At 39.8% G+C, this 20,579-nt stretch overlaps 1 protein-coding gene across 1 annotated transcript in view; it reads right to left on the bottom strand.

Annotated features, from left to right (window-relative positions):
* Positions 1-777: 777 nt before the first annotated feature.
* The window catches only part of RPS24 (ribosomal protein S24), a 497,231-nt gene continuing 477,429 nt past the window's right edge, over positions 778-20,579 (bottom strand). The window contains exon 5 of the mRNA XM_078150870.1: positions 778-788. Coding sequence (XP_078006996.1) covers positions 786-788 — 3 coding nt within the window. The 3' untranslated portion in view covers positions 778-785. The remainder of the gene's footprint in view (positions 789-20,579) is intronic.

The raw sequence follows: 20,579 nt of genomic DNA, 5'->3' as shown, positions 1-20,579 counted from the left end.
GTAAAAGAAAGAGAAAAATGTCTACATACTGTACAAAAATATTTAGAGCAGTGCTTTCTATTGTAGCAAAGAACTGGAAACTAAGGAGGCAGTCAAGAATTGGAGAATGTCTGAACAAATTATGGTAAATGAATGTAATGGAATATTATTGCACCATAAAAAAATGACAAAAGTGATGATTTCAGACAAACCTGGAAAGGTTCGTGTACACTGACTTAGAGTGAAGTGAGCAGAATCAGAAAAACAGATTTATGCTGTTAACAATAGCATGATAAAGGAAAAGCAACTTGGGATGACCTAACAACTCTAATCAAAGCAATAACCAACCATGACTCCATATGACTGATGCTAAAACATGCGACCCGCCTCCTGAAAGAGAAAGGATGGACTTAAGGTACAACACTTTTGGACATGGCCCCTGTGGACTTTTTGCTTCACTATATTTATTTGTTGTTTCCTTTTTCATTTAGAGAGGGGTCTCCAAAGTGTAGGGGGAGGGCAGGGGAAAGGGAAGTTATTGATAATGTTGCCAAACAAAAACTACAAAAAAGATTTAAGGAAAGAAAAAATGGTCATTGAAAAATCTTTTTAAATGCACAGAAGAAAACAGAAGAAAATTCAGAGAGAAACACAGAAGACCAGAACAGCTTCGAAAGCAATATGTTGAATTTATTTAATATTATATTGTTGTTGTTCAATCATTTCAGTGATGTCTGACTCTTTGTGACCCCATTTAGGGTTTTCTTGGGAAAGATCCTAAGTGGTTTGCCATTTCCTTCTCCGGCTCATTTTACAGATGAGGAAACTGCAGCAAACACGGATAAGTGACTTGCCCAGGATCACACAGGTAGGAAGTGTCTGAAGCCAGATTTGAACTCATGAAGATGAATCTTCCTGATGCCAGGCCTGACACTATCATTGTATCACCTAGCTGCTATGCTATGTTATGTTATATACTTTTAACGTATGTATTATTAATATGGAGCCAGGTAGGACCTTATTGTGGAATCATAGGCTTTTAGAATGTAATGATATTTTTAAGATCATCTATGCCAGGGGTTCTTAACCTTTTTTACGTCATGAACACCTTTGGAAGTCCACTGGAACCTATGGACCCCTTCTCAGAATAATTATTTTAATTGCATAAAATAAAATATGTAAGATTACAAAGGAAGTCAATTATATTGAAATACAGTTCTTAAAATATTTTTGAAGACAAATTGATGGACTTCACACATTAAGAACTCTTGAATAACTCAGTCCCATCCTTCACCTCCCATTACAAATGAAGAAACAGACCTACAGAGGTGAAGCAGCTTACTCAAAGTAACCCAACCGGTCGGGTCAGGGCACTTGGGTTCTCTCCCTGCCTCTGTCCCTTGGTCCAATACTCTCTGATACTAGGTCCTCTACTCTCACCATAAAGTCCTGCTTTTCTAAAATGCCCTAATTGTGGTAAATTTAGGAATTTCAGAGGTGTTTTTAATTGATATTTTGATGGCTTCAATAAACCAGCTATTTTAATCAATTTCCCCAAATTGCTAATTTCATTTGTCCAAAGCAACAAACATACAAACAGAAGAGCTGATTGAAATTTAAATGACAGCAAAGATGCTCCAGGCTCTGTGCTGGGTGTCTTTTATATGCAAGTCAGTAACTTTGTCATAGCTTCACCACTGGGGGAAGGCATCTCAGTAAGCTACTTGAAGGCATTAAGAATTCAGGCTGCTAGGAAGGGAAACAACAACATGAAATGATAAAACAAAGACAGATTATTATTATACTCTACATAATGTGTTCTCGTGTCCTCCCTATCTAATTTAGAGGGTTGTGTGTTGTATATTGAAACTATAATTAGGCTGATAGGAACCAGAAGATTCAAGTAACTTTCTCTATGAATTGTGGGGTTTTGAGACGAGACAGATAGGGAGGAGATTAAACCTGAAAAAAAGAGATTTTAATATTCCATATTGCTATGCTGAAACCATTCACTGATAAATAATGTTCTGGCTCCCCGAGTGCTAGCAGGGAAAAGCGATGTTGGTATGATGCAGTAAAATGTTTTTCTGTTTGGAAAACCAGTGGGTGTTCAAGAATAAAGAGCATGGGTGTGGTAGGAAGGTGGAGAATAAGGTCAGAGTTCAAGTTGTATCCCCTGAATGTATGTCTGATGAGTTTTTGGAGTGGGTGGATGAGGGCTCTTCCAGAGTGAGACCTCTAGTGGGGAGGGATAATGTGGTATGGATGTGTCTGGGTGGGAGAGTGAAGGAACAAATAGAAGATGGGCATCTCAAGGCCCAACCTGCTATTATGGTGCAAAGTAATTGCTGTCCTGTTGAGCTGGGGAAAGAGCACAGAATTCTTTCTAAGTTAGCGTATTTAGGTCTGTACCATCTAGTCAAGCAGGAGATTAATTACTTCATTATCTAGTCAGTGCAGTTACTTGACTGGAATCAAACCATTTTTTTTTCTCTCAGTAGCCAATATTTAAGCAAATCACCCCTACCATGAAGCCTCTAAAGAGATAAGTAGGGGAAATGGGAAGACGTGAAACAGGGAAGCAACATGGGAAAATGGAAAGAACATTGGCTGTGGAGTCAGATTCTGCCTCTGATGCTTCTTTTCTGTGGGACTTTAGGAAAGTTACCTAACTTTGGTGAACCTAATTTTCCTAATCTGTAAAATGAAGGGTTTGAACTACACTGTCTCTGTGCTCCTTCCTAGCTCTCTTGATCTAGGATCTAATGGGGTGGAAGGAGAAATTTTCACCCATTCATGCTCCATATTTATCATATTACCCATTCAGCCCTAGACTGGGCATGCTAGTAGATGCAAAGAAAAATAAAACAGAGTCATAATATGTTAAAAAGTCATGGCTAGGGGATACAAAAACCATGTTCACTTTGGAGACCAAGACAGCCAACCCAAAGATAGCTATTATTTCCTCTCTCTCTCTCTCTCTCTCTCTCTCTCTCTCTCTCTCTCTCTCTCTCTCTCTCTCTCTCTCTCTCCCTCTGTGTGTGTGTGTATGTCTGTTTGTCTATCTGTCTCTGTCTCTCCCTGCCCCATCTCTCTTCAACCTAGCACTGGAAACTTAGGAATGGAAAAACATGTTCAAGACCTGCCAACTGGACAGAGACTGAAGCCTCAGTGACTAGAAGATGCTACCTTTCAACAGAGGAATGAGGAAACATTGTAGAATCCTTGCTTCCAGCAACCCAGAGTGGAAAACCTCTTGCCACTGCTCCTATCATGGATTATTATCATTGGCATGGTCTCTATATAGATCCCATTGTCTTTTCATTCTTCTCTCCAAGTCTACCACCCCAGTCTCTAGCCATGTCCCTCCCATACCTCCATAGATTTCCACTGCAGCTTTTAAACCAGGCACATTGAAAGCCTACCTGTCAGAGGCTCAGTTTCCTTTTCTTTAAAATGGACAAAATAATACTTGTACTAACTACCTTGCTGAATAGCTGTGAGGAAAGCACTTTCTAAACCAGCAAGTACTACACAAATATGAGTCATTATCATCAATCTCTCCTCCTTTCCATCTTGTACAATGGATCTGTTTTTACCCAGCACATTTTACCCAGCAAGGCAGGCTTCCCTGGCAGGGGACTGTGGAACCTTGCTGTAAACAGCTGCTGAGAATTAGTTTGCAAGGGCCCTTCTCTCCATTAAAGGATAGAATTTCTTAGCTCTGAAAAAGATGAGTTGGGTAGGGGGGAAGGGAGAAAGAAGAGAAAACAGACTCCTTTTGTCATTTGCCAGAGAAGAACCAAAACAACGCTCAGGCACCTTTTCCCCTAATAATGGCAGTTTTCCCAGGGAGCCCCCAGACAAGATGATCCCTTTTGGATACTGACCATATTCCCCATTAGGGAGGCTGTCATTGTGACCCTCTTTCCACTTCCCAAGAGGGCCATGAGCTGGATCCTGTTTCCTTTATTTGTTTATTTTCTGATTGAATCGTTTTGGAGATCAACTGTGCATTTGATTTGTGTCAGCAGCTGAGGGGATTAAGGTTCAGACACAGGAAATACTGGGTGTTCTGCTCTTCTCCTACTGCAGCCCCTCAGGTACTAGTGACCATCCCCAGCCCCCAACACACAGAGTGGTACATGCCCAATTAGCTGCACCATGCCCCAAAGTACAATGGGGACGTTTCCTCTGTGGTTTCCTCTGCTAAATACCTTTGTGACAGTTTCTTGGCAGGATCCACTATGTGGAGGTTAACATATGTTAAGAATATGAACAGCAGGCGTTTTGCCTTTAAAGTGTAAGCAAATGGGAAACATCTCCTCAGTAGCATTTCCTCTGCCCACAGCCTGGACCACTTTGCATCTCCAGTGCCCAGCTCTGCCTCCAGGAAACTCACAGAAGTACAATCTTAGAGCTTAGAGGGACCTTCAAGGGCATCTAGTCTAATCTCCCACCCAATGCAGAAATCCATTCTCCCTAATGACTGGCAGATGGACCTGGCTTCTGCTTAAACACTTCCTGTGATTGGGAACTCTCTTCCTCTTCTGTATTTTCATAGCTGTTTGGGAATCTCTTATGCACTTATCATGCTCAACTTAGTTCTGTATTTATTTGTTTATATGTTAACTACTATAAATTGTAAGCTTTTCCTGGGCAAAGTCTATTCCTTATCCTTCTTTGGCTCTCCCTTGATGCTTAACATAGTCCTATGCACACATTAGACACTCTGTGTATGTTGAACAAAGGAAAAAGAGGTGGGAATTAATTTCATTGTTGGACAATTCCAGTTGTCAAAATGTTTTTTTCTTATGCATACTAAGAGAAAATTTGCTTTCCTATTACTGAAAATCATGGAATCCTAGATTTGGAAAGAACTTCGTAAGTCATTTAATCTAATTCTTACCTAAAATATTAACCTCCCCACCTTCCCTAAAATGTATCTAACCAGGAGTGTGGATGTGCTTCCTCCTGAAGATGCCCTCCGATGGGTAACCATTTACCTCCAAGGTAGTCCATTCCATTGTTGGATAGCTGTAATGATTAGAGAGCCCTTCAGTGACTTTAGCTTCTAGCTCATGGTGTTACTTTCCATCCTTATCTTTGGAGATTTCAGGATCCACGTTAACATTCCCTCTAACAACTTGACCATACAATTCTTCAACCTAAACTCCAACAACCTTCTTCTCTACACTAAGTCATCCACACAGTAATATGTTCACAACTTTGTCTCAATGTGATGTAATATAAAAAGCAATTAATTAAGCACCTTTGAACCAATTTTTTTAAATACATAGAAGAGAACAGAATGAAGGTCAGAAGGGAACACAAAGCAGGAGAATAATTGGGTTACTATCATTTTAAATTGAATATATGCTTTGAAAAACTATGTAACAGAAGTTCACAGGTTCATGCGCAATCCTTTTGTCACGTACATAGAAGTGCCCATGTTTGTGAAGTCTAAGTTCATTATTTAATAAAAGGGAAGCTTGTGTTTTAAAAAGCAGAAGCACTGTATTTGGAGGACATGGGTTCAAATCTTAGCTTTCTACTACTTGTGTGTATTGGAGCAAGTCATTTAACCTCTCTGAGACTCAGTTTTCTCATCTGTAAAATGAGTATCTAGGACTAGATAATCACAAAGGCCCCTTCTGTCTCTAAGTCCTATGATTCATTTTAGCATGGAATTCTACCATGTCCATGATCTTGATTTTTAAAATTCTCTCCAAATGCAAGCACCTATTTTTCTATCTTACACTAAACCCCTTCTTCCACATTACGACCTTCTCATCACAACTTCTCTATTATTCCAGTATGTTCTCCCTTCTTCTGTCTTTCGCACTCTTGTCTGTACTCACCCTCCACTATGTGCTCTGCTACTTTCAGAAAATACTGCCATCCTAGAATTCTTCATCCCCAGAAATCCAAATACTCATGCTCAGGTAATCCCCTACTCCCCAAATCCTCTCTTTCTGGGCAACACTACCATTGCTCATAAAGGCATCTCAATAAATTGTCCTATTATTCCAATAACCATTCTCTTTGGCCTCCCTGGCAAAACAGCTTCCCTAACCACCACTCATCTCCATGAGTTGCCTTCCCCTATTAAGATGTAAACTCATTAAGGGTAGAAGTCATCTTTTGTGCTTATATCTGTATCCCCAGTGCTCAGCACAGTACCAGGCACATAAGAAACACTTAATAAGTGCTTTTTCATTCATCTGTTTAGTTCACAAATGAATGAATAAAAATGTATTAAATGCTAAGCCTGGGAATTTAAATTTAAAAAGTGAGATAGTCCCTGTTTTCCAACATCTCACATTCTTATAGGGCAGACAAAACATGGCAGGGTGGATATGGCCAAAGAAGGGATGTTTTTTTCTGTCTGGGAAGTCATAAGAATAGTGGGTTTATCCATAGAGCACTAAACTGACTATATTAGGTAAGAAACATACAATATTTGAATATATGTCAAATTCCTTGCTAGATGATAAGCACTATTTGGTCAAAACAAATTCCTTGTTCCATTTTCCCTTCCACCCCAAAGACTAGCATAGTGACCTATGTATCATCAGGGCTTAATAGAGGTTTCTTGAATGGAATATATTAAGCTGCCTACCCATCATTTCTACCCATTTGTCTAGAGCTGTATCAAATAAACCCATCTTCGTATCATAGGATTGAAAACTGGAAAATCTCATTTAACCTACCACCCCTCATTTTAATAATGAGGAAACTGAGGCCCAGGGAGGCAAAGAAATGTCCTCAAGTCACCCAGCTGAGGAGCAGAAAGGGCAGGGAAGAAGAGGAGGAGGAAGAAGAAGAAGAAGAAGAAGAAGAAGAAGAAGAAGAAGAAGAAGGAGGAGGAGGAAAAGAAGAAGAAGGAGAAGGAGAAGGAGAAGGAGAAGGAGAAGGAGAAGGAGAAGGAGAAGGAGAAGGAGAAGGAGAAGGAGAAGGAGAAGGAGAAGGAGAAGGAGAAGGAGAAGGAGAAGGAGGAGGAGAAGGAGAAGGAGAAGGAGGAGGAGAAGGAGAAGGAGAAGGAGAAGGAGAAGGAGAAGGAGAAGGAGAAGGAGAAGGAGAAGGAGAAGGAGAAGAAGGAGGAGGAGGAGGAGGGGGAGGGGGAGGAGGGGGGGAGAGGAGGAGGGGGGGGGAGGGAGGAGGAGGGGGAGGAGGGAGAGGAGGGGGAGAGGAGGGAGGGAGGGGAGGAGAATGGGTGTTCTCAGGGAGTTTATATTGTATTGTAGGTAGAGAATGCAACATGTACCTAGAGACCTAAGTACATAGGATCTGGAGTATTAGACCCTGCCTGTGTTCTTTCAACTACTGAGGCTGAGTTTCTACTCATCCTCTTATGCTCAATTCAGATTGAGCTTTTATTAAGCCTTTCCTTATCCTTGTCCCTAGGGCAGAAGGTCGGTAATGACCTCCTTCATCTACCTCTTTCAGCATTTGATTTTGCACTTCTTTAAAGCACTTAGTATATAATATTACATATTGTTAACAGGTATATTAAAGCAATTGCTGAATATTTATTAAGCACCTGTTAAATACCAGGCCCAGTATTAGACAAAAATCAAACCATCCCTGCTGTCACATGTTGGTGCCTTATGCCATACACATACACACACACACACACACACACACACACACACACACACACACACACACACACACACACACACATTGTCAACACCATGAATTCAATGACCAAGTCTTTTCCAAACTTTCTCTTTGTCATGGTACCAGGGACTATACTCTGAACACAGAAGGTACTTACTGAATGTTTATTTAATGAATGGAATAAAGGTATTTGAATTATCATTCAATGCCAGCATTATAAGGTTGGTGTCAAACCAAAAAGGTATAAATCTACTGAGATTGGGAGGGGAGGAGGTAGAAAATGAGAGATTAAGTCATGGAGCCTCACAATCAGAAGGAAACTCAGAAGCCAATTAGCTGAACCCATACTTGAAAATCCTTTAAATAACCTCCCTGACCAATGCTCACGCAGCTTTTGCTTGAACACCTTTAGTGAGGAGGAATCCACTACCTCTTCAGAACTTTTCATATGAATTAAGACATAAAGCAATTGCATAAAAGAGGATTCCTAACTCTAAATTCAGCACTCTATCCCCCACCTTACACTGCTTCCCTTTCTTCTACCCCCATTAGAATGTGTTTCTTTTTTTTTTTTTAATTTATTTTGATTTAGCAACAATCACTTCCGTATGCTTTTGAGTTGAAAATTTTTCTCCCCCTTCCTCCCCTTCACCTTCCCCAAGACGGGGCACAATCTGATATAGGCTTTACATTTACATACCCATGATACATATTTTCACATTAGTGAAGTTGTAATTAAAAATTAAAACCAACAGGAGGAACCATCAGAAAGACGAAACAAAACTAAACAGAAGGTAAAAATAAGCGATAGTGATTCGACTTTCACAGTTCTTTCTTTGGATGTGGACAGCATTTTCCATCCCGAGGCCTCTGGAGATGTCTTAGTTCCTCATAATGCTGAGAAGGGTTCAGTTTAACAATCTTAGTCATTGCATAAAGTGGCTGCTATTGTGTACAAAGCCCTCTTGGTTCTGCTCACTTCACTCAGCATCAGACCATATAAGTCTTTCCAGGTTTTTCTGAAGTCAGCCTGCTCATCATTTCTTATAGCACAATAGTATTCCATTACATTCATATACCACAACTTGCTCAGCCATTCCCCAATGGATGGGCATCCTCTCAATTTCCAATTCTTTGCCACCACAAAAAGAGCTGCTATAAATATTTTTGAACATGTGGGTCCTTTTCCCATTTGTTTGAACTCTTTGGGATACAGCCCTAGAAGTGCTATTGCTGGATCAAAGGGTATGCACATTTTTGTAGCCCTTTGGGCATAGTTCCAAATTGTTCTCCAAAATGGTTGGATCATTTCACAACTCCACCAACAATGTATTAGTGTTCCAATTTTCCCACATCTCCTCCAACATTTATTATTTTCCTGTTTTGTCATGTTGGCCAATCTGATAGGTGTGATGTGGTACCTCAGAGTTGTTTTGATTTGCATTTCTCTAATCAATAACGATTTAGAGTATTTTTTCATATGACTATAGATGGCTTTAATTTCTTCATCTGAGAACTGTCTGTTCATATCCTTTGACCATTTATCAATTGGGGAATGGCTTGTGTTCTTATAAATTTGTCTTAATTCTCTATATATTTTAGAAATGAGGCCTTTATCAGAGAGACTGGTTGTAAAAATTCTTTCCCAATTTTCTACCTTCCTTCTAATCTTAGTTGCATTGGCTTTGTTTGTGCAAAAACTTTTCAATTTAATGTAATCAAAATTATCCATTTTGCTTTTCATAATGTTCTCTATCTCCTGTTTGGTCATGAATTCTTCTGTTCTCCATAGATCTGATAGGTAAACTATTCCTTGTTCTCCCAGTTTACTTATGGTATCAGCCTTTATATCTAAGTCCTGAACCCATTTTGACTTTATTTTGGTATATGGTGTGAGATTTGGGTCTATGCCTAGTTTCTGCCATACTCTTTTCCAGTTTTCCCAGCAGTTTTTTTCAAAGAGTGGGTTCTTATCCCAGAAGCTGGGGTCTTTGGGTTTATCAAATAATAGATTACTATAGTCATTGACTACTGTGTCTTGCATATTTAACCTATTCCACTGATCCACCTCCCTATTTCTTAGCCAGTACCAAGCAGTTTTGATGATTGCTGCTTTATAATACAATTTAAGATCTGGAATTGCTAGGCCACCTTCCCCTGCATTTCTTTTCATTAGTTCCTTTGATATTCTGGACCTTTTGTTTTTCCAAATGAATCTTGTTATTATTTTTTCTAACTCTATAAAATAATTTTTGGTAGTTTGATTGGTATGGCACTGAATAAGTAAATTAGCTTAGGTAGGATTGTCATTTTTATTATATTAGCTCGGCCTACCCATGAGCAACTGATGTTTTTCCAATTATTTAGATCTGATTTTATTTGTGTGAAAAGTGTTTTGTAATTGTGTTCATAGAGTTCCTGGGTTTGTTTTGGGAGGTAGACTCCTAAATATTTTATAATGTCTACAGTAAGTTTAAATGGGATTTCTCTTTCTATCTCTTGCTGTTGGGCTTTGTTGGTAATATATAGAAATGCTGATGATTTATGTGGGTTTATTTTATAGCCTGCAACTTTGCTAAAGTTGTTTATTATTTCAAGTAGTTTTTTACTTGATTCTCTAGGATTCTCTAAGTATATCATCATGTCATCTGCAAAGAGTGATAGCTTTGTTTCTTCTTTGCCTATTCTAATGCCTTCAATTTCTTTTTCTTCTCTTATTGCTAAAGCTAAGGTTTCCAGTACAATATTGAATAACAGTGGTGATAATGGACATCCTTGTTTCACCCCTGATCTTATTGGAAATGCTTCTAGCCTGTCCCCATTACATATAATGCTTGCTGAAGGTTTTAGATATGTGCTATTTATTATTTTAAGGAAGACTCCATTTATACCTATGCTTTCTAGTGTTTTTAATAGGAATGGGTGTTGTATTTTATCAAAAGCTTTTTCTGCATCTATTGAGATGATCATGTGGTTTCTGTTGGTTTTGGTGTTGATATGCTCAATGATGCTGATAGTTTTCCTAATATTGAACCAACCCTGCATTCCTGGTATAAATCCTACCTGGTCATAGTGTATTATTCTTGTGATAAGTTGCTGCAATCTACTTGCTAGTATTTTGTTTAAAATTTTTGCATCTATATTCATTAGAGAAATTGGTCTATAATTTTCTTTCTCTATTTTGACTCTTCCTGGTTTAGGTATCAACACCATATTTGTATCATAAAAAGAATTTGGTAAGACTCCTTCTTCACCTATTTTCCCAAATAGTCTATATAGTATTGGAATTAATTGTTCTTTAAATGTTTGATAGAATTTGCATGTAAATCCATCTGGCCCTGGAGATTTTTTCCTAGGGAGTTCATCAATGGCTTGTTCAATTTCTTTTTCTGAGATGGGGTTATTTAAGTATTTTACTTCCTCTTTGGTTAATCTGGGCAATTTATATTTTTGTAAATATGTATCCATTTCACTAAGATTGTCAAATTTGTTGGCATATAGTTGGGCAAAATAATTCCTAATTATTGTTTTAATTTCCTCTTCCTTGGTGGTAGCTTCACCCTTTTCATTCTTGATACTAGTAATTTGGTTTTCTTCTTTCTTTTTTTTAATTAAATTAACCAAAGGCTTATCTATTTTGTTGGTTTTTTCATAAAACCAGCTCTTAGTTTTATTTCAATAGTTTTCTTAATTTCAATTTTATTAATTTCTCCTTTGGTTTTCAATATTTCTAATTTGGTGTTTAGTTGAGGATTTTTAATTTGTTCTTTTTCTATTGTTTTTAGTTGTATGCCCAATAGAATGTGAGTTTCTTGAAAGTAGGAATTCTCCCACTTTTCCATTTGTATACCCAACACTTAGCACAATTGTATCCAGTCAGCACTCAATTCATCCATTGATTCATTCTTCACCATTACAATGAACCCAGATGTCTCTCTACAACTTCTACCCATAGCTTTCAGTTCTACCCCCTGGGGCCAAACAAAGCAAGGCTAATTTTGCTTCCAAATGACAGGCCATTGAATATTTGAACGGAGCTATTATAAATGGCCCACCCCCACTCCCAACACTATCAAGTCTTCTTTCATCTAACCTGAATAGCCCCAGGTCCCAACACTGTTCAAGGAAGATGGCATTCTGATTTTAATAACTTGGACCAGTTATATAATCATTCATTCATTCATTTCATTTCATTTCATTCATTCAATTACTGAGACAAATATCCCTTGAGCGGCATGGGACAATCCCCCTGGTTACCACATCTTAATGGAAATATCCTTCAAAATCATCCAATTCCCATTTGCTCTTATTCTGTGCTCACCCAACTTACATTACATTAGTCATTTTATTTTCCAAGTAGGTTATCCTACTTAAAAGGGAACATGCTAGCCAGCCCACATGGGTATTCTGGTCACTTTGGATGTTATTTCTCATCCTAAATAAAGTCTGGTTTATCAGTTGGGTCTCTCATGAGCACAATTAGTGAGAATCATTGCCCCAGAGCCTGATCACCTTTGAGTGGGCTCATGAAATCAAGTTCCTGACCCTGTACTGATAAGGAGCAGGTCCCGGGTCCCAAAGTGACCATCTCTTTTTACACTTCCACTGTGAAGTGAGACAGAGCTCTGATGGATGAATTTGCTAAGTGTTCTTTGCTCGTTTTCATTAGCTGCTGTTCAGCCATTTGCCATGATATGGAGATTTACTACTCCACTGTGCTCAGAGAGTAGGGCTGGGCAGAAAAGCACAATGCTTGACCAGCTGTCTTGTCCACACCAAATACAGACAAAAACCATCCTTTGGCCTGGAACTATTTCAAAGGTGCAGTGCAATGGACACACTGGTTTTCTGCCTCAGAAGTACCTCAAAGCAGCAACTTGGTACAATGGAAAGGCCCCTTGATTTGTAATCAGATGACCTGGGTTCAAATCTTAGCCCTGCTACTTTGTAATCTTAAATAAGTCATTTTTATTTCTCTCAATTTTAGTTCCCTCACCAATAAAATGAGGGAGCTTGACCACATGACCACAAAGATCCTTTCTAGCTTTAAATCTGTGATCTACGATCTCATGATAATAACTGATAATAGCAAGTAAATAAGCATTTATTATGTGTCAGGGACAGTACTAAGCATTTTGTTATCATTATCTCATTTGATCCTCAAAACAACCTTGCAAGGTAGGTGCTATTATTATCCACATTTTTTCAGAGGATGAAACTGGGGCAAACAAGAGGATTCAGTGATCTGCCCAGAGTCACACAACTGGTAAGTAACTGAGGTTAAATTTCAACTCAACTCTTTTTGAATCCAGGTCCTATGTTCTATCCACTTGAAAAGTCTTTACTGAAACACACAGATTTGGTTGAAATTGATACCAATTCTTTTGGCTCCACCTCATTTTCTGGATTTGAGCAAGAGGTTTCCTCTCAATGAGTTGGGCATCGTGCCTGTTGGTGGGACCGTGATCTACAGCTAAAGAAAAATGCAGGAAAAGGCAAAGACCATGCCATTCCAGTGTCAGAGTGATCAGATGGGACAATCTGACCAAACAACAGGATCTCTTAGTTTTTACCTGATGCCAGACATCTGGATGCTGATGAATATTGTGGCAGATTTCAACCTGTCACATTCTCACCAGATGCTGGACTTCACTCCAACCAAAGCTGTGCCTAGAGTTACAAATGGTGTTGACAGGAGGGTTATCTGGCCAATCCACTGGCTGGCTGTCCCATTGTTGTTTTCTAATTCTTGGTCTAGAAGAGCCTCACCAAACAATGAGTCAGTTTGGCCAAATTCAGGCAGAATTCTGCTTTTAAAACCATCAGTATGACAGCTCAAAAACCCAATCTTAGTGTCAAAGGAAACTGTGCTTGAATTCATTCTATTGGCCAATCAAAAAGTCTCTTTCAAGCTTCAACTGTGTTTCCAGAATAGTACTAGGCCATTTGTAGGATACTAAAGGAGAAGATGATTTTTCTAAAACCAGATGTAACCATATCATACCCTGTCCCCCAGCTCAGTGAGCTCCAATGATGTCCTACTATCTCCAGGATCAAATAGAAAAATCCTATTTGGAATTCAAAGCTCTTCACAATCCTACCCCTTCCTAACTTTCTAGTACTCTTATAAATTATTCCTCTCCAACTATTCTACAAACCAGCCACATTGGTCAATTTGCGGTTCCTTAAAAATGGCACTAGCTGTCTCACATCTGGAATGCTCATCTTCTTTACCTCCCCTGTCAGCTTTCTTTAAGACTTGCTCAATTCCAGCTTCTGCAGCAATCTTTCCTGGCCTCTCCCCACCCTCTCTCTACCCTCTGAGACATCTATTCTGTGTATGTCTTGTATGTACCTGATCATTTATGTTATTTCCCCCATTAGAATGCGAGCTCCTGGAAGGCAGGAACTGTTTCTCCTCCTCTTCCTCTTCCTCTTCTTCCTGGTCCTTCTCCTTTTCCCTCTCTTTCTTCTTTTTCTTCTTTTTCTTCTTCTTTATTTGCATCTCTAGTGCTTAACACAATACTTGGCATATAGTAGGTACTTAATAAATGCATGCTAACTTACTGACTGAGAAGACATCTCTGGCTTTCTAAGGACTCATAGTCTAGGTGGAGAGGGAAGGTGTATACCTATAAAGGTATTAGAAAATCATATATACTGTATATGGTCAAAAGATCTGTGGAATTTCACCTAGGCAGCTAGGTGGCTCAGCAGATAGGTTATAGGACTTGAAGTCAGGATGACCTGAGATTGAATCCTGCCTCAGGCAATTAGTATTTGTGTTATGAAACCCTGACAAATTAATTTCTATCTCAGTTTCTTCGTCTATAAAATGAGGATACCAATAACCCCTGCCTCCCAGGGTTGTTGTGAAGATCAAATGGATTAACATATGTAAAGCACTCTGCCAACCTTAAAACTCTATATAATGCTAGTTGTTGTTGTTGTTGTTATTATTATTATTATTATTATTATTTACCATAGACTTGATTGACTAGGAAAACTTCATTGAGGAAGTGGCAGGAGATGTACCTTGAAGGATATATAATTCCACCAATACTTGACATTTTCATAGCTCTTTATAATTGACAAAGTATATTTACATATATTATATCATTTGGGTAGAATCTATATGAATGTATATGGGAGCTCATTGTAGGTAGAATCCATGAAGGCAGAAAGATGGAAAAATGAGACCAGCCTGAGAGCAGTCTGACTAAAGGGTATAGTATGTCCCAGGGAACAGAGGGAGATCATGAAAGAAAGGTAGAATGAGAGAGAAAAGGCAGCTTTCAGGAGGCCTTAAAAGATAAATGGAGGAGTTTGGGACTGATATGGAAGAATATTCTTGAGCAAGAAAACATCATGAAGAAAGTAATGTTTTAGGAAGATGTAACTGTCAAGTGTGCACAGGATGGCTCAGAGATTGCAGAGAACCTAGAGGCAAGTAAGACTGCGACAGTGATCTGGGCCAAATCAATCGTTCAATTACTCAACAAGCATTTATTAAGTGCCACTGTGTATCAGGCACTGGATATTCAGAAACAAAATGAAACTGTCCCTGTGCTCGAGAAACACATATACAAACACACATATACACACATGTATATATGTATGCATATATGCACACATGCACACACATATATACATGTATAAATATGTGTGCGTGTATGTGTACGTGTATATACACATACACATATACAGAATTCAACATAAATGCAAAGTAGTTTGGGATAGAGACATTAGCAACTGAAGGATCAGAAAAGATCTTGTTTAGAAGGTGACACAGTTTCTAAAGAGAATGATGGTCTGCAAACGAAGCTTTCACCATTCCCTTTTAACTCCGGTGCCTTCCCTCTGTTAATCATTTCCCAGTTTATCCTGTATATAGCTTGCTTTGTATATATTTGTTTCCATGTTGTCTCTGCCATTACATTGTAAGCTTCTTGAGGGCAGGGACTTCTTTTTTCTTTTTTTTTTTATGTCCCTAGCACTTAGCACAGCGTCTGGTTACATAGTAGGTGCTTAATAAAGGTGTATTGATTTATTGGTTGGTTCCTGAGGGAAGACACAAGAAACATTTTAAAAGAGAAATCACCAGGATTTGGTGATTGACAATATGAGAGACTGAAATATAGGGGAATTCAGTGTTAGAAAATGGCTCTGAGCATGTAAAATCTGACCTTGGGTTCTTCTGAGGCTTTATGGTAAAGCTGCAGCCCTGAGACCCCCAAGAATATCTGCTCAACACCTCCATTGAGAGATGATTTGATTTCTGGCAGTAAAGTACATCTTTAAGTTAAATTCTTGGCTCTATTCACGGAATGTACTCAAGTGGGTTAGCAAAAGCTGACAAGTTCTCATGGATTGAGTCAGACATTCTTCCCCTCCCCAACACTTTAGAGCACATTAGGACTCTGTGCACATCCCTTTGTTACTGCTGACTTCTCCTATACACAGAGGGATAGCTAACCCCACTGGTGGCAGTTTTAGCAAAGAAGAGAAAGCACTTTATGGTCCTATGGAGAAAGAAAAGCCTTTGTCTGCCCGATGGGTACCTCAGCAAGGGCAGTATTGATTTGGAACAGTGGGGGAATTATGATTCAGTGGGAAAGGAAATTTCCCTGAAGAGCATCTCAAATGTGCCCTGTCCCCATGGTCCTTTAAACTCCTAATCTCTCTTCCCAGAATCCTTCATGGTCCTCTTAATTCTCTTCCAACTAGCGATGGGTGGCATTCTTAAGGTGAAAGGCTAGCTTCCCCATTTGAGACAGTAAACTGAACACGGTACTTTAACCAATTCTACTCAAATGGATGAGGAACAAAAGCCTCTCAGCTTTTTGTTTCTTGCTCATAATTTTGCAAGAGTTTAAGAGAGAGAGAATACTTTAATATTGTAGGATTTGGAAAGAGCGCCCCAGGTCATTCTCAAGAGATGAAAGGCATTCTTCAGATATCAGATTATAGAAGAAATTCTCCCTGAGCAAACAAACTCTTAAGTAAAACAAGGAATGAAGAAAACACTAGACCAAAATCAGACAGCCTTGCTGCCAGGTCCAGCCCTGCTGCTAACAAGTTACGCAACTATGGTGAAAGCCCCTTAACTTCGCTGAACCTCAGTTTCTTCATCTGCAAAATGGGGAAGCTAAACTAGATGATCCCTAAGGTCTCTTCCAGATCTAAGAAGATTCCCAGTCTTTGTTTAGCTTGCCCACTGTTAGATAAAATCCTCTGTGTGCATGTGTCCACAATTGTAATCTTCTACCACCACCATGCTCTTTACAATGATTGTCTCGTTTGATCTTCATGATGACCTGGAGGAAACTGAGGCAAACAGAGGTTAAGGGATTTGCCAAATCTGAGGCCAGATTTGAACTCAGGTCTTCCTGACTTCAGAAAGTGTTAGAACCTGTCTCCATAGCCCAGAGATGTGGCTAAACCAGAGTAGGGAGTTTCTAGGACAAACTAGAAAAATGAGCATCTTTTGTGACACTGGTCAGTATTGTTAGTAAATAGGTCTGGATATTATATTGCACACCCAAAAATGAATGGCCACCACAATACTGGCACAGGCTAAGGATTTTTGTTAGTTTCCATAGGCATTTTCCCCCTGTTATCAACACTAAATAAAATAAACATTTGTCTAACTTGAGGTTTTTGGCTTTCATTGACTCTTTACCATCTGTCTTTCCCTTCTTTCCCTCTGCTGCCTATCATTCTCCACTTGCCACCCCCTTCCCCAGAATTCCAACCCCCGCTTTCCTTTTTTTAAAACTCTACTTCCTCTTTATTCTGCCCACGTTGTATTGCCTCTCAAATTTGTTTTCCATCCTTACACTCTCCCTGTGTCATTCCTTTGATTGTTCTCCATGGGGAGATAGGATATTGAAGCTGGATAGGGCCTTGGAGATCATTTAATCCAACATTTTCACTATACAGATACAAAAATTGAGGCCCAGAAAGGTGAAGGGATGTTGCCACCATGACTGAGGGATATCACCTGTCCCCTACTGCCTCCTCCCAAGGTTTGTCTCCATGCCTGAGATTCTCATTTTTCAACACCAAAACCCTTTAGTTAGTCATATACTTGGGTTCAAATAATCAGGTAATAGAGAGGGGAAGTAGGACCAGATAGTAATTCATCTGGAAAGAAAAAAATCTGGTAGCTTTAGTGGACTACAAGCCCAACCAGACTTAACAACGTGATTCAGTAGTTTAAAAAATTGATGTAATTCATAGGCTCCTCGAAGGGAAGTATGGCATCTAGAATGAGGGAAGCGATAAGGGAGGCAGCTAGGTAGAATGGGGAGCTGAAGGAGGGGAAGATACAAAAGGTGTGGGGAAAAAAATCATGGATCTTATTAGGCAGCTAGGAGGTACAGTGGTTAGAAGGTTGGAATGTTGTGAGGATTAAACGATATAACATACATGAAGCAATTTGCAAGCCTTAAAGGCCTTCACAAAGGGTGACTATTAGTAGAGGTACTATTATTGCTATATTTTGCACTAACAAGACCATATCTGCAGAATGGTGCCCAATTCTGGGTACCACAGTTTAGGAAAGAAATTAATAAACTGGAAAATATCCAGAGGAAAGTGACCAAGGAGGAGAGGGAGGGAATTAAAGCCTTTTGTGTGTGTATGTTTCTAAGACTGTCATGTGGAAGATGTTTGGCTGGGTCCCAAAGCTAGAACTAGCAGAAATGGGTAGAAATGACAAAGGTCAATTTGGGCTTGAGATCAGAGAAAACTTCCTAACAATGGGAGCCAAGCGAGAATCAAATAGACCACCTTGGAAAGTAATGCGTTCTCCTTTGCCAGAGGTCTTCAAGACAACCACAGGACGGCCACTTGTCAGGGATGTTGTAAAGGGGGCTCCCTGTTAGACTGGACACCTCTCGAGGCCCTCTGAACTCTGAGTGTCTGGGACTGAATGAATTTTCATTCTAAGTCCACCATCGTCCCCTCTCACCACCCCAAATTAAGGATCAACATCTGTGAATTTTTATTGAATTTAAGCACCACAAGCTTGCAGTGCAATAGGCTTTCTAGCTACTAGTCAGGCTTCCCCACGTAGAATACACAACCTCAACGACACAAGCATTAAAGACAACAACTGCTGATAAATCGAGCTTAGAATGTAGTCAGAATCACAGAGCCGAAAGGGGGCTTAGTAGCCGAGGTCACATAGCTAGTGAGGAACAGGACCTAGGACTGATAGTAGTTCATTCCCACTTGGGGGATCCCAGATATAGAGCTACAAGAGACTCCAGAGGGCATCCAGGCCAATCCCCTTCACTTTATAGATGAAGAAACTGAAGCCCAGAGATGTCAGCTGACTTACCCAAAGTGGCTCAGGTAATGAATAGCTGAGCTGAGATTTGAGCCCTGGTCCAAATGCAAAGCTCTTTCTGCTGCCCCTAGCTGCCTCTTTCTACTATACCAAGTATTTAGGCTATAGAGGGAAATGGAAACCTAGGTAACAGAAAGTAATAGATCCCTAGCCTTAAAACTCTACAATTTATGTTTAGCTCTGGAATAATGGTACACACATGAGCATGCACACGCGCGCGCGTGCACACACACCACACACACACACACATATCCCTTTCATTCTTTGTCCCCCATTCCTACCTCTAAAGAAAGGATTGGAAGGAAAGAGGGAATGGTGAAAAGACACAGAGCTGCCACAGACAATTGACCCAATAAATAATAGATTCACTGATAGATTTAGGGTCATTTATATGCCCGTTTAGCAGATGGGGCAAAACAAGATAGGGCACCAGAAAGATAACTGAGTTTCTTCTGGTCCTGCTGATAGTCTAAATTCCTGCTAGTCCAACACATTCAACACAGGATGCCTGGATGGCAGCCAGGCATTCAGACTGTGCTTCACTTTGCAGCTTTCTTTAGCAGGAGCCGATGCCAAGGACAGATGATTCCCAGAAACCGGAGAGTGAGGATCTCCCGATAATGTCTGGCTCTGATTTAATCCCAGCCTGTCAGCCAGTTGGGTTATTTGGGGAAGGGGGAGAAAGGGATAGGGGAAATGAGTTCATATACTCTTCGTCCCTGCCCCAGGACCTGACCCACACAGAGAGCTTGAAAAATGAGAAATATAAAAACTCAGCGAGGAGAGTGGGGGCCGGGGAGCAGGGGAAGGAGGGAGTTAAGAGTGGCTCCCTCTCCAAACGTACTGAAAAGCTCTGGAGATGGCCATGGACGCTTCTTTCATTTAGGTCCCTATTTGGGTTTGAAATAATAATCATACTTTTCATTTTCTGTAACACTTTTGACCTTTCGAAGTGCTTTCATGCTCATTTCCTCATTTTGTTCTTAGAGTAACACTGTAAGGTATTATTTTTATTATTTTCATTTGGAAGAAGAAAAAAAGTGTAGCAACTGAACCGTGTAGTATGATATGGTAGGAAAATACAGAATTTAAATACTAGTACTGCTGCTTATGGCTCTCGTGACCTTGGACACATTCATTTGACCTCTCTTGATGGGAGTTTCCTCCTCTGGAAAAAGAAAGGGCTGGAGTAGATGGTCTCTAATGTTCTTCCCAGCCCTAAATCCTAAAGACTTATGCATCTCAAAGACAAATGATGAGACTTGTCCAAGGTCACATGGTTCTTTAGCAGGAGGGTTAGGATCAGAAGGGTTCTGCTGTCAGGAGCACAGAACAGGGGCAGCTGGGTAGCACAGTGGCTAGAGCACTGACCCTGGAATCAGGAAGACCTGAGTTCAAATCTGATCTCAACTACTTACTAGCTGTGTGACCCTGCACAAGTCATTTAACCCCAATTGCCAAAAAAAAAAATAAGCATAAGAGCTGTGTTTCAATGTCAGATCAATAGACCCACCTTAGAAGGGGAAGGGAGGATTTCTCTGGAAGGCTTTAGACTGCTAATAGGCATAGGAATCCTTCAGGGACAGAAAACAGAAATGTCCATTTGATAAATGATTTTTGT

This window comes from Phascolarctos cinereus, unplaced genomic scaffold, assembly GCF_003287225.1.
Source record: "Phascolarctos cinereus isolate Bilbo 61053 unplaced genomic scaffold, phaCin_HiC Scaffold_3;HRSCAF=262, whole genome shotgun sequence".
NCBI classification, from domain to species: domain Eukaryota; kingdom Metazoa; phylum Chordata; class Mammalia; order Diprotodontia; family Phascolarctidae; genus Phascolarctos; species Phascolarctos cinereus.
This window is presented reverse-complemented; position numbering and strand designations above follow the sequence as displayed.